Source organism: Salmo trutta, chromosome 27 (genome assembly GCF_901001165.1).
Source record: "Salmo trutta chromosome 27, fSalTru1.1, whole genome shotgun sequence".
NCBI lineage: Eukaryota > Metazoa > Chordata > Actinopteri > Salmoniformes > Salmonidae > Salmo > Salmo trutta.
This window is the reverse complement of record NC_042983.1, coordinates 11,784,973-11,802,721: the sequence shown is the minus strand read 5'-3', so window position 1 is coordinate 11,802,721 and position 17,749 is coordinate 11,784,973. Positions and strand designations below refer to the sequence as shown.

Here is a 17,749-nt window from a genome sequence, read left to right as displayed (position 1 = left end):
ACTAATCAACAACCGACAAAGGCAGGCCTTTGCCTCACTGCGGGAATAAATCGACCAATCAAACATTATAATAGATCACAGTTGACCAATGAGAACGGTAGGCACAATTGGGTTGCGAATTGCAGTGGCCACATACTGACGCTGGGTGGCAATCATCTTCACCCACTGTCTTCACCAGTAACATTGTATGCAAAGTAGCGATCAGTGAAACAAGATATATCATAATACATGAAACATTGTATGCAATTTTATCTGCATAATCTACTAAAATGAGAACCCTGCTGTTTCTAATCTGCATAGAGCCTCTGAACAACACTCATTCATACATACCCATCGTGTTTACTGAAGATTCAAAAGTTTCAGCAAATTATATAAGAATCAATATTTAAACATAGAAACTGTGACAACCGTTGCAATGGCCACAGTTTTATTCAGCGACAAATTATACACGACATTGCGTTAATAAACTTGCGATTGTCTAATAAAATTGCCTGATCAGGTCTATTCTTGTAAGAATACATTACATTTGCAGTAGACCCTTTTCCAGTATACGACACTCTGACGTAACGCTTAGATGCGCGCTACTCTTGGCGGCAGTAAGAAAGCCATCTACGCCAATTCAACATAGCCTAGATTTACCGTTTTATTACTTGTAAACAAAATAACTTTTGGGGTTCTCATACGCTTACAATGATGCTTTGATTCTTGCTTTAACAATCGCTAAAATTATATTTGGTTGTGATCTTTGCAAAATAACTATTTTGGATGCAGCAATTGTTAGCTAGAATGCTAACGCTCATTGACATTGGCTAGCTTTTTCCTACAGCCTAAGAGCCATTTTACTGGTTGAAGTATAATGCAGTTGGCTTGCGATGATGACACCAACATTATATTAAGCAGAACATTCATAAAAGCCTTAAAATCCAATTATAATCCAAAAGTTGTGTGAAATGCACTCATAAGCAACATGGAGCTAGTCTTTTTTGCTGGAGTTCTATAACATCTCCCGTGTTCTGCAAACACAGAAAATGGTTATATAAATACAGGTTTAAAAAGTACTATATTCACAATTTATATCAAGACACCAGTGATGTGGTAAACAGGTTTCTGTACTTCTATGGATACCGGAGGTCAGTAAAATAAAACCATTGAAGGATCCTCATTGGCGGTACATCATCAACACAATTTGTAACAGTCACTCACAAATGTGAATAAGTGGGTAAGAAACAGAGACCGAACACTGCAGATGTGAGTGACAAACAATCATTTTAGTTTGTTTTCCTTGCTGTGAAATGTCTCTCCTATGCAGTATGTGGAACAAGGCAGGAAAACAAAGAAAAACACTTTGTTTACCACTTAGAAAAACATTTGAAGTGCTTTCCTGTGTTTTACTTAACAAGCAAACCTCGGTTGCAAAGTCAAAATCTGTGGCAATTCTAACTATTATTCTACAAGGCAGGCTGTTGCAATATGCCTTTATATTTCTGTCACAGGAAAGTTAAACACCTGACTTGAGTTTAGGAAACCAAACCGGTCATTCTTATTACAGAATTTTAGAAGGATATTGATGGCTGCTGCTGCTTCTAAGAGTGTTAGCATTTTACACTTCAACTGAAGATACAAACAAACTTGGCTAGTAGAAGGCAGACTGAGCCACAAAGCCAGTGTTGAGAAAATAGATGCAATGTTAAATGTAAATAATTTACTTTGCTTATTAAATCACATTTGTTCTTTGGCAATACACTTAAGCACACACCTCAAAATAATATTTGAATCCAATTAACAAAATAAGAATAGCACCCATTATGTAGGATTTGATTAATTCACACTGTCCTATGTCTAAGTCAAGCTAAAACGTATTTCCCAAAGACAATTACATGAAAAGTGCAACAATCTCTCCAAAAAAAAGTGCAATCATTTGACTCTCTCCCACCTCCACCATTTTAAATAGCAAATCAATCTTCATGTTCATGTTACTATTGTGAAGCCAGAGCTTGTTGTGGAAGAAGGAGGGATAGGGAGGAGGTTGGATGCAGAAAGGCACAGAGTGTGATTCCCATATAGCCCCATTTAGCTGTCTTCAGTTCTGGATTTTGAACTGGAAAGAGCTTGTGCTCCATTGGCTGACGTCACAGTTGAGCATGGTGCGCTCTGTGAAGGTCACGTTCCCTGATGCGTCTATTAGGATAATGGTATTGGTCCTGAAAAAGGAAGACAAAACATCAGAAATAATAGAGGGGTGAAACAAGAGTGGCTTGTGCATTGCAAATATGGGGAAAACATTGTCATTCTGGAGTTCCCCAATCACCTTTCATAATCACACGACTGGAGGCCAGAGGGCAGGCTGGTTATAGATGAGATTATATGCACAAGGGGCTGTATGATGTATGGGGTGTATTCATTATGCACCAAACAGAGCAAAATGGACAAACAAAAAGGTACTACCTGGATTTGTCCAATAAGAAACTCGTTTTCGTTCACAAAACGTTTCCCGTTTGCTACGCACCAATGAATATGACAATAGATTTGTCAAATAAGAAACAATTGTTTTCGTTTTCCCGTGTACCCTATGAATATGACCCTGCTCTCACACCCCCCAGCACAGCCTTCCCCTCTGAGGGCAGGCCCCACATGACAAATGGGAGCGCTAATTGGTGAGACCATGACCACAGAATAAAATAACAACACTATGTGGGACATTGGCAAGGTTTATCACATAGGCCACTCTGTTATTATATTGTATCTCTGACTCTGGCCAAGCTAATTGGTGTCAGGGACAGGGAGGACTGACCTTGTGCCGTAATGCGGGGAGCGAACACACACAGAGGACAGGGACCGGAGCATGTGGCTGCTGTACCCTTCACCCTGGCTCTCCTGGGCCGGGTCAGGGGTGTTCCTGAAGAATAGAGAAAGAATGACTTTTTCCACATTTTGATAAGTTACAGCCTTATTCTAAAATGGATTACATATACATACACACATACGTATATACAGTTGAAGTCGTAAGTTTACATACACCTTAGCCAAATACATTTAAACTCAGTTTTTCACAATTCCTGACATTTAATCCTCGTAAAAAGTCAGTGTTTTAGGTGTCTGCGAGCAAGGAGGCCTACAAACCTGACTCAGTTACACCAGCTCTGTCAGGAGGAATGGGCCAAAATTCACCCAACTTATTGTGGGAAGCTTGTGGAAGGCTACCCGAAATGTTTGACCCTAGTTAAACAATTTAAAGGCAATGCTACCAAATACTAATTGAGTGTGTGTAAACTTCTGACCCACTGGGAATGTGATGAAAGAAATAAAAGCTGAAATAAAATATTATCTCTACTATTATTCTGACATTTCACATTCTTAAAATAAAGTGGTGATCTTAACTGACCTAAGACAGGGAATTATTACTCTGATTAAATGTCAGGAATTGTGAAAAACTGAGTTTAAATGTATTTGGCTAAGGTGTATGTAAACTTACGACTTCGACTGTGTGTGTGTGTGTGTATATATATATATATATATATATATTTTTTTTTTCTCCCCACACAATGATTCGTAATGAGCAAGCAAAAATAGGTGTCTAGAAATGTTTGCTAATTTATAAAAAATGCAAAACTGAAATATCACATTCACATAAGTATTCAGACCCTTTACTCCAGTCTTCTTGGGTATGATGCTACTAGGTTGGCACACCTGTATTTGGGGAGTTTCTCCCATTCTCTGCAAATCCTCTCAAGCTCTGTCAGGTTGGATGGGGAGTGTCGCTGCACAGCTATTTTCAGGTCTCTCCAGAGATGTTAGATAGGTTTCAAGTCCGGGCACTGGCTGGGCCACTCAAGGACATTAAGAGGCTTGTCCCGAATCCACTCCTGCATTGTCTTGGTTGTGTGCTTAAGGTTGTTGTCTTGTTGGAAGGTGAACCTTCACTCTGGAGCAGGTTTTCATCAAGGATCTCTGTACTTTGCGCCGTTCATCTTTCCCTTGATCCTAACTAGTCTCTCAGTCCCTGCTGTTGAAAAACATCCCACAGTATGATGCCACCACCATGCTTCACCATAGGGATGTTGCCAGGTTTCCTCCAGATGTGACGCTTGGCATTCAGGCCAAAGAGTTCAATCTTGGTTTCATCAGACCAGAAAATCTTGTTTCTCATGGTCTGAGAGTCTTAAGGTGCCTTTCGACAACTCCAAGCGGGCGGTCATGTGCCTTTTACTGAGGAGTGGCTCCCGTCTGGCCACTCTACCATAAAGGCCTGATTGGTGGAGTGCTGCAGAGATGGGTGTCCTTCTGGAAGGTTCTCCCATCTCTACAGAGGAACTCTAGAGCTCTGTCAGAGTGACCATCGGGATCTTGGTCACCTCCATGACCAAGGCCCTTCTCCCCCGATTGCTCAGTTTGGTTGAGCGGCCAGCTCTAGTTAGAGTCTTGATGGTTCTAAACTTCTTCCATTTAAGCATGATGGAGGCTACTGTGTTCTTGGGGACCTACAATGCTGCTGACATTTTTTGGTACCCTTCCCCAGATCTGTGCCTCGACACAATTTAATTTACCACAGGTGGACTCCAATCAAATTGTAGAAACATCTCAAGGACGATCAATGGAAATATCATAGCAAAGGGTCTGAATACTTATGTAAATAAGGTATCTGTTTTTCATTTTTTATAAATATGCTAACACTAAAAACCAGTTTTCCCTTTATTATTATTATGGGGTATTGTGTGTAAATTGATGAGAAAAAATATATTTAATAAGGCTGTAACGTAACAAAATTTGGAAAAAGGGAAGGTGTCTGAATACTTTCCAAATGTACTGTACCGATAGAAAATACACTGTTCTCAACTTCTTACTCAAACCTCCTTTTCGATTGGAACCAACTGTAAAAGTATAACTCTTTAGCACAACTTTAATGTTAACAGGTGAATGGGGGGGAAAAAAACTGTACACTGAATAGAAAAATGAGTTATATAATACGTCAAAGTAAGTTTCGGAAGAACATAATGTTCATTGTGAAGCTGGAAAACATGTTAGAGAGAAAGGTATGCGCTGTCTGGAGAGCAAAAGTTCACTGTCTAAAAGCTTTGCAATTAAGTTGAGATAAAAGAGCAGGATTCCAGCAAAAGCAGTGTACTTATTTTTTTCAATTTCACATTCATGTAATGTGTGCAGGACTATACTTTCTCGAAGTCATATTGAGTGTTCACGTTTGTACCTCACGTAGCCATATTGAATGGCCACGTGTGGTACTTGCAAACCCATGAGTGAGCATATTTAGACATGTAGATGCCCTTGTTTGTTACTCTCAAATATGTTACGAGCAATAGTGATGCCTTATTTTGACTAGGCAACTTAGAAACAAGATATGCTTCATAAAATGACATAAAACATACAGGTTTTAAACAATTAAGTTAATAATTTAGTAGTTTCAATATGCTGACCGCCTCCGCTCAGATTCAAGGTGGGTGATGTGCGGTGTGCAACAAGCACTGTCCTTTACTCTCCGGTCTTGTGACCATTTGAGCTGAACGAACCGTGCCTCAAATATGACAGAATCAAGCCTTAAAACGTTAATGTTAATTATCCTTCATTATATATGTCAAACATGATGGGCGTTTAGCCTATATTTATGTAATTAAAAGTCATTAAAGTTGGGCTGCATTTTCTGGCGCCTCCCTCATGTCAGCACACACATTGACATGTAGGCTTTTTTAATTATGTGGATAAATTCCAATGTCGGCTTCTGATCCAATTCTGATTGGAATAATTGTTTGATATTTTGATTGTGTGATTTCTTTAACTTGTCCATTTAGACAACTCAAATCTATATTCTTCTTGTCTGTCTGTCTTTTTTTTTTTTTTACTTGTCCCGTCAAGAGGACAAGCGTTAATGTCGAGCCCTACACACCTAAGGGTTTCTTTATTTTTACTATTTTCTACATTGTAGAATAACAGTTAAGTCATAAACTATGAAATAACACATATGGAATCATGTAGCAACCAAAAAAGTGTTAAACACATCAAAATATATGTTTTTTATTTTAGATTCTTCAAAGTAGCCACCCTTTACCTTGACAGCTTTGCACACTCTTGGCATTCTCTCAACCAGCTTCACCTGGAATGCTTTTCCAACAGTCTTGAAGGAATTCCCACATATGCTGAGCACTTGTTGAAAAACAACTGATAGTCCCACTAAGCACAAAGCAGATGGGATGGCGTATCGCTGCAGAATGCTGTGGTAGCCATGCTAGTTAAGTGTGCCTTGAATTCTAAATCACAATGTCCATTGCTCGTGTTTCTTGGCCCAAGCAAGTCTCTTCTTCTTATTGGTGTCCTTTAATAGTGGTTTCTTAGCAGCAATTCGACCATGAAGGCCTGATTCATGCAGTCGCCTCTGAACAGTTGATGTTGATGTGTCTCTTACTTGAACTCTGTGAAGCATTTATTTGGGCTGCAATTTCTGAGGCTGGTAACTAATGAACTTATCCTCTGCAGCAGAGGTAACTCTGGGTCTTCCTTTCCTGTGGCGGTCCGGTTTTGCGACAGCGCTTTAAGAAACTTTCAAAGTTCTTGATATGTTCCGTATTGACTGACCTTCATGTCTTGGTATTTTACCAAATAGGGCTATCTCCTGTATACCACCTCTACCTTGTCACAACACAACTGATTGGCTCAAACGCATTAAGGAAAGAAAGAAATTCCACAAATGAACTTTTAACAAGGCACACATGTTAATTCAAATGCATTCCTGGTGACTACTTCATGAAGATGTTTGAGAGAATGCCAAGAGTGTGCAAAGCTGTCATCAAGGCAAAGGGTGGCAACTAAGAACCTAAAAAATGAAACACTTTTTTTGGGTTACTACATGATTCCATATGTGTAATTTCATAGTTGACGTCTTCATTATTATTCTACAATGTAGAAAATAGTAAAAAAATAAATATTAAAATAAAAATAAAAAATGGAATGAGTAGGTGTTCTAACTTTTGACTGGTACTGTATATTACGCTGTGTCACATTGATTGCATTAAAATGTAAACTAAAACTACAGAGTGTGGGGTCCGCACTGACAGGTTGATGTTTATTGGCATGAATCTTGTCCTGGAGGCAGATCTGAGTGATTGCCACCAGCTGCAAAGTCAAAATTGGCTTTACATTGTTTGTGGCTGTGCCTGCTAGGGACTACCCTGTAGAGCTGCCTCCAGTACATGAGTCATCCCAATAAATGCCAACCTGCATCACACAGTGTACAAGAATGTGTCTTCATGTGAAGTGTTTTGATACAGTGTGCGGCATCATGAGTGTGCAGGTACATTTATTGATGAAGCGTTTACAGTGTCACATTGATTTTATTATTGATACTGAGTGCGTGGGGAACTCACAGCTCCTCGTTGTTGAGGACGTTGAGAAGATCATGGACCAGGCTGTCACAAGGCAGTGTCTGGTTCACTACGCTGGTAAACAGTCTCTTCCCATGCTGCAGCTTCCTCCATGGGGTCTCCAACAGGGAGTTACTCAAACCATAGATTCCTGCTGGAGCATACACATACAGCATTGCTAGAGAATAGAGATTGCTCCAAACGTTCGTTATCCCCAAAACATGCACTCACATACAGAGGTATAGTCTCATAGTCAAAACCCATCCTGCATACTTAAAGGTTTATAATTCAACAGCATGGCTTGTATGGTGCAATGATATAGAACAATAGTACAAGCAATTCCACATTAAGAAAAACAGACCTGGATTTAGACGGATGGGTTCGGCGCTGCCCCTGTTTCCATAGTAACACACAGTGTCTTCTTTGGCCCTGCGTTGGACACAATGAGAGAGGGAATCAAGTTGTTGACCACTTAAAGTTGTTTAATTGTGAGGGTCATCCTAAATCATCAGCGGTTTCATGCCTGAACAATGCTTTGTACAGTTTGCTATTTCCTGATTAATGGAGCCGCTGCGTTTGTAAAGGCAAATTGAAATGCCAAATAAAACAATGGTAAATAGATTTAGAGTAAGAAAAAAACAGTACTCTGATGCAAATCTTCCAGTCTTATTCGGCCTTTACACTGTTTAGCTCTCCAGTCCCCGGTACTGAATTAAAAAGAGATCCTACTTCCATTTGGCATCTCTCTCTGACATTATGGTCTTTTCAAATGCAGTACAGGAAACTGAATGAATCATGACCAAAATAAACAAAAAAAAAGTGTTGAAAGTGAATGAATTGCATTGTCAGTTTCTGACAGCCATCAGTAGCATCATCAGTCAATGTGGAGACAGGTGCAACAATATCTCCTCGTCCCCTGGTGGAGAACGTCTAGCTAGAATTTATCCAGATACCTATGGCTGTGATCTGTAGGTGTCAGTGGCAAGGGTCAAAAGTCTGAAAACCATCAAGACTTTGATATAGGGGGGTCTCTATCCCTGAGGCGGGCTCCATCTATAGAGCTACACTCAGTGGTGTAAAGTACTTAAATTAAAATACTTTAAAGTATTACTTAATTATTTTTTGGGGTACCTGTACTTTACTATTTCAAATCAAACTGTGTCACATGCTCCAAATACAACAGGCGTAGACCTTACCGTGAAATGCTTACTTACAAGCCCTTAACCAACAATGCAGTTCAAGAAATAGACTTAAGAAAATATTTACCAAATAAATTGAAGTAAAAAATAAAAGGGGGGGTGTCAATGTAAATAGTCTGGGTACCCATTTGATTAATTGTTCAGCAGTCTTATGGCTTGGGGGTAGAAGTTGTTAAGGATCCTTTTGGTCCTAGACTTGGTCGCGTCGGTATCGCTTGCCGTGTGGTAGCAGAGAGAACAGTCTATGGCTTGGGTTGTTGGAGTCTGACAATTTTTAGGGCCTTCCTCTGATACCGCCTAGTATATAGGTTCTGGATGGCAGGAAGCTTGGCCCCATTGATGTACTGGGCCGTATGTACTACCCTCTGTAAGTGCCTGGCGATCAGAGGCCAAGCAGTTGCCATACCAGGCGGCGATGCAACTGGTCAGGATGCTCTCGATGGTGCAGCTGTAGAACCTTTTGAGGATCTGGGGACCCATGCCAAATCTTTTCAGTCTCCTGAGGGGGAAAAGGTGTTGTCGTGCCTTCTTCACGACGGTCTTGGTTTGTTTGTGATGTGGACACCAAGAAACTTGAAACTCTCGACCCGCTCCACTACAGCCCCATCAATGTTAATGGGGCCCTGTTCGGCCCGCCTTTTCCTGTTGTCAACGATCAGCTCCTTTGTCTTGATCACGTTGAGGGAGAGTTTATTGTCCTGGCACCACACTGCCAGGTCTCTGACGACCTTCCTATAGGCTGTCTCATCGTTGTCGGTAACCAGGCCTACCACTGTTGTGTCATCAGCAAACTTAATGATGGTGTTGGAGTTGTGTTTGGCCACGCAGTCGTGGGTGAACAGGGAATACAGGAGGGGACTAAGCACGCACCCCTGAGGGGCACAAGTGTTGAGGATCAGCATGGCAAATGTATTATTGCCTACCCTTACCACCTGGGGGCGGACCATCAGGAAGTCCAGGATCCAGTTGCAGAGGGAGGTGATCCAGTTGCAGAGGGAGGTGTTTAGTCCCAGGGTCCTTAGCTTAGTGATGAGCTTCATGGGCACTATGGTGTTGAACGCTGAGCTGTAGTCAATGAACAGCATTCTCACATAGGTGTTCCTTTTGTCCAGGTGGGAAAGGGCGATTGAGATTGCATCATCTGTGGATCTGCTGGGGCGGTATGCAAATTGGAGTGGGTCTAGGGTATCCGGGATGATGCTGTGAGCCATAACCAGCCTTTCAAAGCACTTCATGGCTACCGAATTGAGTGCTACGGGGTGGTAATCATTTAGGCAGGTTACCTTCGCTTCCTTGGGGACCGGGACTATGGTGGTCTGCTTGAAACACATGTAGGTTTTACAGACTCCGTCAGGGAGAGGTTGAAAATGTCAGTGAAGACACTTGCCAGTTGGTCCACGCATGCTTTGAGTACACGTCCTGGTAATCTGTCTGGCCCCTCGGCTTTGTGTATGTGGACCTGTTTAAAGGTCTTGCTCACATCGGCTATGGAGAGCGTGATCACACAGTCGTCCGGAACAGCTGGTGCTCTCATGCATGCTTCAGTGTTGCTTTCCACGAAGCGAGCATAAAAGGCATTTAGCTTGTCTGGTAGGGTTGCGTCACTGGGCAGCTCGCGGCTGAGTCTCCCTTTGTAGTCCGTAATAGTTTTCAAGCTCTGCCCCATGAGACGAGCGTCAGAGACGGTGTAGTAGGATTCAATCTTAATCCTGTAATGATGCTTTGCTTGTTTGATGGTTCGTCTGTGGGCATAGCGGGATTTCTTATAAGCGTCCGGATTAGTATCCCGCTACTTGAAAGCGGCAGCTCTAGCCTTTAGCTCGATGCGATTGTTGCCTGTAATCCATGGCTTCTGGTTGGGATATGTATGTCGTCGATGCACCTATTGATGAAGCCGATGACTGAGGTGGTATACTCATCAATGCCATTGGAGGAATCCCGAAAATATTCCAGTCTGTGCTAGCAAAACAGTCCTTTAGCATAGCATCCGCATCATCTGACCACTTCCGTATTGAGTGAGTCACTGGAGCTTCCTGCTTTAGTTTTAGCTTGTAAAGCAGGAATCAGGAGGATAGAATTATGGTCAGATTTGCCAAATGGAGGGAGAACTTTGTATGCATCTCTGTGTGTGGAGAAAAGGTGGTCTTGAGTTTTTTCCCCCTCTGGTTGCACATGCGACATGCTGTAAGAAATGAGGTAAAACAGATTTAAGTTTGCCTGCATTAAAGTCCCCGGCCACTAGGAGCGCCGCTTCTAGTTGAGTGCGGTCTTAGTGCCAGCATCGGTTTGTGGTGGTAAACAGACGACTACAAATAATATAGAAAAGAACTCTGTTGGTAGATGCTATGTTCTACAGCTTATCATAAGGTACTCTACCTCAGGCGAGCAATACCTCGAGACTTCTTTAATATTAGACATCGCGCACCAGCTGTTATTGACAAATAGACACACTCCCCCGCCACTCGTCTTACCAGAAGTAGGTTCTCTGTCCTGCCGATGCATGGAAAATCCCGCAAGCTCTATATTATCCGTGCCCATCCAAGAAGGCTCAAGGTCATTGGCCACAGATAAAATGTCAAATCACACTATATGTACAGTAGCTTGGATTGGACTGATCATGTCAACATCATACTTTCAAAATCTTAGCAATCAGTCATCATTAATCAAGTCGACACTCTACTTGTAAATCCTTTTCAATCCTTGTCATATGAAGATAAATAATGAAGAGACATTATAGATAAAACGTGTCGGTGCCTATCAGCCATAAACATTCAACAATGAGTGGTTTGGAAGGAAGTGAGCACAGCACAACAAGGAGTCCAAAAATGTCTTGTATGCTGCTGCATAAATGTAATATGCCAGGGAGATATGCATGCTGTAGCTAAGAAAGTAATACTAAGTGTATGTTTTGTAGTAAGCTGTTAATAGCCCATCTGCCTCACCCTAATAATTTGGTCTATTTACCCCTCTTAATTTCGCCAACTGTTCTGACTTGGTGGTGCACATGCACATGTAGCATATAGCCTGTTTTAGAGAAATGTAATCATCAAAACTTGTAAGAGCTTTCATTGTCTGCTTATATGGCCCCGTTATTTATCCTATGGTTCTGACTTGGTGTACTGTAAGAACGGCCCATGTTCTGAATTCTGTTGCTGTACATCTCAAAAATGCTTTACAAATAGTTATATTGACAACGTCCGTCAATAATGTCTTAATCGAAATGACGATTGCCTCTTATCCGCTCGTCTTTCCCTTATGCCATAGTGTGAACATCTAAATTGTCAGAAGAAACCACATTTGTTTAAACAAGTCAGCTATGTTTTTTAAAAAGGCAGTAAATGAGGCTGAATGAACTGTTTCGCTGCCAGACAACACTCTGCTGATAGCCAGGTGTAGCAGTTTAAGGTGTTGGGACTGCTGTTGGGACTCTGCTATTAGGGCCTACATAAAGCTGTCCCAACAGTTTGTGGGCACTGTTTGTCACCGTTATAGTGCAATTAATGTATTGTGGCTTTGCTGGCATTTACATGATAAAATCGCCCTACTGACTACATTCCCAAAGAAAATAAATGTACTTTTTACATTTTCCCTGACACCCAAAAGTACTCGTTACATTTTGAATGTTTAGCAGGACAGGAAAATTGTCCAATTCACGCACTTATCAAGATAACATCCCTGGTCATCCCTATTGCCTCTGATCTGGCAGACTCACTAAACACAAAATTGCTTTGTTTGTAAATGATGTCTGACTGTTGAAGTGTGCCCCTGGCTATCCGTAAACTTAAAAAACAAGAAAATCGTGCCATCTGGGCTGCTTAATAATAAGAAATGTGAAGTGACTTATACTTAACTTTTGATACTAATGGTATATTTAAAACCAAAAACTTTTGCACTTTTACTCAAATAGTATTTTACTGGGTGACTTTAACTTTTGTCATTTTCTTTTTAGGCATCCTTACTTTTACTCAAGTATGACGAGAATTGGGTACTTTACACCACTGGCTACACTATAGATACTAAAGTATGTGGACAGCCCTTCAAATTAGTGGATTCGGCTATTTCAGCCACACTCATTGCTGACAGGTATGTAAAGATCGAGAACACAGCCATGCCATAGACAAACATTGGCAGTAGAATGGCCTTACTGAAGAGCTCAGCGACTTTCAATGTGGCACTCTCATCGGATGCCACCTTTCCAACAATTCAGTTCGTCAAATTTCTGCCCGACAAGAGCTGGCCCGGTCATCTAAGTGCTTTTATTGTGAAGTGGAAACGTCTAGGAGCAACAACGGCTCAGACGCGAAGTGGTAAGCCACATAAGCTCACAGAACAGGACCGCAGAGTGCTGAAGCACGTAAAAATCGTCTGTCCTCGGTTGCAACACTCACTACTGAGTTTGAAACTGCCTCTGGAAGCAACGTCAGCACAAGAAGGGTTGGTCGGGAGCTTCACGAAATGGGTTTCTATGGCTGAGCAGCTGCACACAAGCCTAAAATCACCATGCGCAATGCCTAGCGTCGGCTGGAGTGGTATAAAGCTCGCTGCCATTGGACTCTGGAGCAGTGGAAACGCGCTCTCTGAAGTGATGTACGAATCTGGGTTTGCTGGATGCCACGAGAACGCTACCTGCCCCCAATGCATCGTGCCAACTGTAAATAATAAATAATGGTCTGGGCTGTTTTTTTATGGTTCATGGTAGGCCCCTTACTTCCAGTGACAGGAAATGTTAACGCTACAGCATACAATGACATTCTAGACGATTCTGTGCTTCGAACTTTGTGGCAACAGTTTGGGGAAGGCCCTTTCCTGTTTCAGCATGACAATGCCCCAGTGCACAAAACGAGGTCCATACAGAAATGGTTTGTCGAGATCGGTGTGGAAGAACTTGACTGGCCTGTACAGAGCCCTAACCTCAAACCCATCGAACACCTTTGGGATGAATTGGAATGCTGACTGTGAGCCAGGCCTAATCGCCCAACATCAGTGCCCGACCTCACTAATGCTCATGGCTGAATGGAAGCAAGTCCCCGCAGCAATGTTCCAACATCTATTGGAAAGCCTTACCAGAAGAGTGGATGCTGTTATAGCAGCAAAAGGGGGGACCAACTCCATATTAATGCCCATGATTTTGGAATGAGATGATCGACGAGCAGGTGTCTACATACTTTTGGTCATGTAGTGTATATAAGAGGAGAGAAGATTACTCTCCTGTCGTGAGATAGACTCGTTTGATAATAACATCTGCAAATAGCCGCGGACAGAGGGACTTAAAGAATCAAATTTGTCTGACATAAGGGGTTCCGCTGTCCGCTAAATGTTTCTCTTACAATTAATTACAAGCTAATTTGCCTGTCTGCTGTCCGAGACAGTACATTTGTTTATGCCACAGTAAGCAATTAAGCTGGGAAAAGAATAGGCTAAGGTTCTCTCTCTGTTGGTGTTACTGTTTCTCATATGGTGTAAATGTCCTAGGCCAGTGTGTTAGGAAAATGACATAATGAATGCAATTTTGTTAACATTACACCATCTTCAAAACAAACCAAAGAATATCAAAAACCCAGAGCTTGATGGCATACCAGTAGAGGTATATCAAGCCTTTTTATATATATATATATATATATATATATATATATATATATATATATATATATATATATATATATATATATATATATATATATATATATATATATATATACACATACATATACACATACATATATACACATCCATACATACATACATACACACACACACACACACACACACACACACACGAAGCTCCATTGCTAGCTTGTTTTAACTACTCCTATAGAAATGGTAGTCCGTCAGGTACTCAGCAGGAAGGTATGATATCACTATTATTAAAACAAGACCCAGATGGCAAATATAAAGATCCAGTCTAAAAAACTAAAGGCCTCTTACACTTCAATGTAGCGATGCAAAAATACTAGCAAAATGCATAGCACTCAGAATTAAAAAGGTTTTACCAGCTGTTGTTCATCCTGATCCGACAGGTTTTACATGAACGATACATTGGAGATAATATACGACAACTACTAATAGAAATAATAGTACATCATGAAACATCTAAGAAGCCAAGTCTGGTATTTATAGCGGATTTTGAAAAGGTCTTTGATAAAGTAAGACTGGATTTTATTTATAAATACCAGGATTTTTTCAATTTCGGTGATACTCTAATAAAATGGGTTAAGGTAACGTATAACAACCCCAGGTGTAAAATAGTAAATAGTGGCTACTTCTCAGAGAGTTTTGGATTGTCAAGAGGAGTTAAAAGGTGTCCGCTGTCACCATATCTATTCGTTATGGCCATCGAAATGCTAGCTATTAAAATCAGATCAAATAACAACATTAGAGGACTAGAAATCCAAGGCTTAAAAAAAGGTGTCCATGTATGCGGATGACTCACGTTTTATATTAAGTCCGCAAGCTAGACTCCTGCAATGTTTAATTGAAGATCTAGATAACTTTTCTGGACTAAAACCATATTTTTGATTAGTATACAATATTACGTATTGAAATCTTTAAAAAATACAACTTTTACATTACCCTCCAGTCTACCTATAAAATGGGCTGACGGTGAAGTAGACATACTTGGTACTCATATCACAAAAGATATAAATGAGCTCTCCACAATGAATTTCTGAAGAAAACTTGTAAAAATAGACAAGATCCTGCAACTACTTATGGGAAAATTGCCCCGATTAACTCCTTAGACATCTCAGTTTACTCACTTACTTATGGATCTGCCTACTCCTGAAGATTTGTTTTTCAAATAATACGAGCAAAAATATTTTGCTTTATCTGGGACGCTAAACCAGACAAAATAAAGCGTGCCTATCTATATAATGAATTGGGTGGGATTATTAAATATAAAAGCACTAAACCTCTCTAAAAGCTTCACTTATTAAAAAGTAGATTACTAAAAAAAGCTCATCCATTGTTTAAAAATGGCCTTTTTTGCCTTTTGTGCAGATTGCCATGTCTCATTTTGGATTAATTGAAAATGATGCTTGTTTGAAAAAAATAGATACTTTGAAAAAAAGTATTGCAGAGCTGGCTACAATTTCATCCCCCTGAAAAGATATAACAAATATTACAACAAATATTATGGCTGAACTCAAATGTGCTGGTTGATAAAATACCTGTATTTATGGGAAAGGGTATTTTGTTTTGGAGGGCTGGCGGTTGAGAGCTTGGGCCGGAAGCTGATAGATCGCTGGTTCGGGTCCCCGTTTTTGACCTTGTGGGAGATCTGTCAACGTGCCCTTGAGCAGGGCATTGACCCTGGTTGCTTCTGTGTGTCGCTCTGGATGGGAGTCTGTTAGACGACTAATGTGATGTAGTTGTTGAGCGGCTTCACTGCAAGTATATTGCATGCTTTAAACATTCAATAAAAAAAACAAATATAATAATATCAATGTCTCCATGATTAAAGCCAAACAATATAAAACTTTCTGCAACGTAACTGCTGGCAACTACAGTAATGACATAAACCATCTTTTTGCTTTTGTTCATGTCAATGCCTTGTAGCTTCCTTCCATGGGTACAATATTTTCAGCTTCGCTGCCTGAAGTTGACTCTGGTTTGATATCCCTCTCCTAAATTGTATATAAAACTGCAACCCTGCAGAAAGGTGGCCAGATGGTGCTATGGGCTCATTGGGCTGGGAAGAGATGGAGCTATGTAGATTCCTCTCAGTCCCAACCCAGAAAAACACACTGTGTGAAATACTGTTGAGACAGATTGAGGCCTAAGCTCAATAGTCTCATCCTGAAGCACAATGGCGACTTCTGAATTCTGTGGCGGGAATCAAATTTACTCCGGAGGCAACAGACTCCGAGGCGAAAGAGGTATTTCTGATACCCATACGCTCTGATGAGAATATCAAAACCTCATCAGTTCTGCTGCAGGGAGATTTGGGCTGAGATGAGGAACCACAGGAGTTGGCTGCTAGCAATGGACAGCGTTAACTACCAACAGGAAGAGAAAGTTCTGTGAAGCTTTAGAAACAGCACTTTGAAGATCTAGCTGCCAGAATGATAATCACTATATGCAGCAGGATAGTAGATGTTTATAAATGAAATGCAGTCCATTATTCTGAAGCTTTTAAGCAGTGCCTTATTTTGCTCCTTGCTGCTGTGTTGAGCGGCCTCAGGTTTGTTGATATTGGGCTGATGAACATTGAGAACCATCAGTGGGATTGGGAGGTATCGTTGCGAGTCCGAGGGTAAACAACAATTTCTCTGATGTAGTTTTATGCATTTCACGATCAGCTAGACGCCAAAGTTGAGCAACAAAGCTAAAACGACTGATTAGACAGCAGCTCTAATCCCAACAGAAAGACCACCCATAACAACATCTGACCATCACGTCCTATAGTTCCTCTGTGAACAAAGAAAAGCCAGTCAACTTCAGCTGAGCAGAAAGGGCCGGGGTCAACTGAAATAGCAAGTATAAAAGTCAACATTCTCAATTTAAATTACGTCTTGGTAAATTAGACAGTAGTAGGTGAAAGGTGAACGGATGCAGAGCAGATTTCTTTGAATACTGCCAATTTCCATAATCCCAAACAAACATTTTCAGAGCCAAAATGAACTATTACTACTTTTGTAAGACATCTGACTTTACTCATGGGCACTGAAGTGCCATTCAATGCTCTAGACCAGGTATTCCCAAACTAGGGTACACGTACACATTTTCAAAACAGTACATTTATATTTTCCAACGGGGCTATACATTTGGGTGAGGTTTTTTTCCTCGCCTGGAGTAGCCTCACTTCACTGCCAAAAATAAAATTAAACCATCTAGTGTTCAGCGAAATAACACCACAATGTCAAATACAGGTTGCCTAGTCAAATAATTAACATCCAATCACATTAACCATTACTCTCTTGCGCAGACATTTAGAAACGAAATATGACAATTTGAATAATAAGCCACAGGACTTTTTTGAGCGAGAATAAAGGCGACTTTTGAGTAGTAAGACATGTATAAAAGCTACAGATACCATTAATAAGAAGGGGCTAGAAACATCTTATATGGTGAGCTACCGAGTGGCTAGGACAGGCAAGCCCCATACTATTGTGGAGGACTTAATTATTCCTGCTGCCGTGGATATGGCTGGGACAATACTGGGGGAAAAGGCCAAAATAACTATAC

General features: G+C 40.9%; 1 protein-coding gene across 5 annotated transcripts in view; it reads right to left on the bottom strand.

Moving 5' to 3' along the window:
- Window positions 1–410: 410 nt before the first annotated feature.
- LOC115164311 (transport and Golgi organization 2 homolog) overlaps window positions 411–17,749 on the bottom strand; it is a 49,314-nt gene continuing 31,975 nt past the window's right edge. For 4 of the 5 annotated variants that reach the window (XM_029716659.1, XM_029716658.1, XM_029716660.1 and 1 more), the window contains exons 6-9: window positions 7,729–7,796; window positions 7,371–7,521; window positions 2,792–2,896; window positions 411–2,201 (exon numbers count right to left, since the gene is read on the bottom strand). In XM_029716659.1, coding sequence (XP_029572519.1) covers window positions 2,081–2,201; window positions 2,792–2,896; window positions 7,371–7,521; window positions 7,729–7,796 — 445 coding nt within the window. In that variant the 3' untranslated portion in view covers window positions 411–2,080. The remainder of the gene's footprint in view (window positions 2,202–2,791; window positions 2,897–7,370; window positions 7,522–7,728; window positions 7,797–17,749) is intronic. The other variant, XM_029716662.1, reaches the window with a different exon arrangement.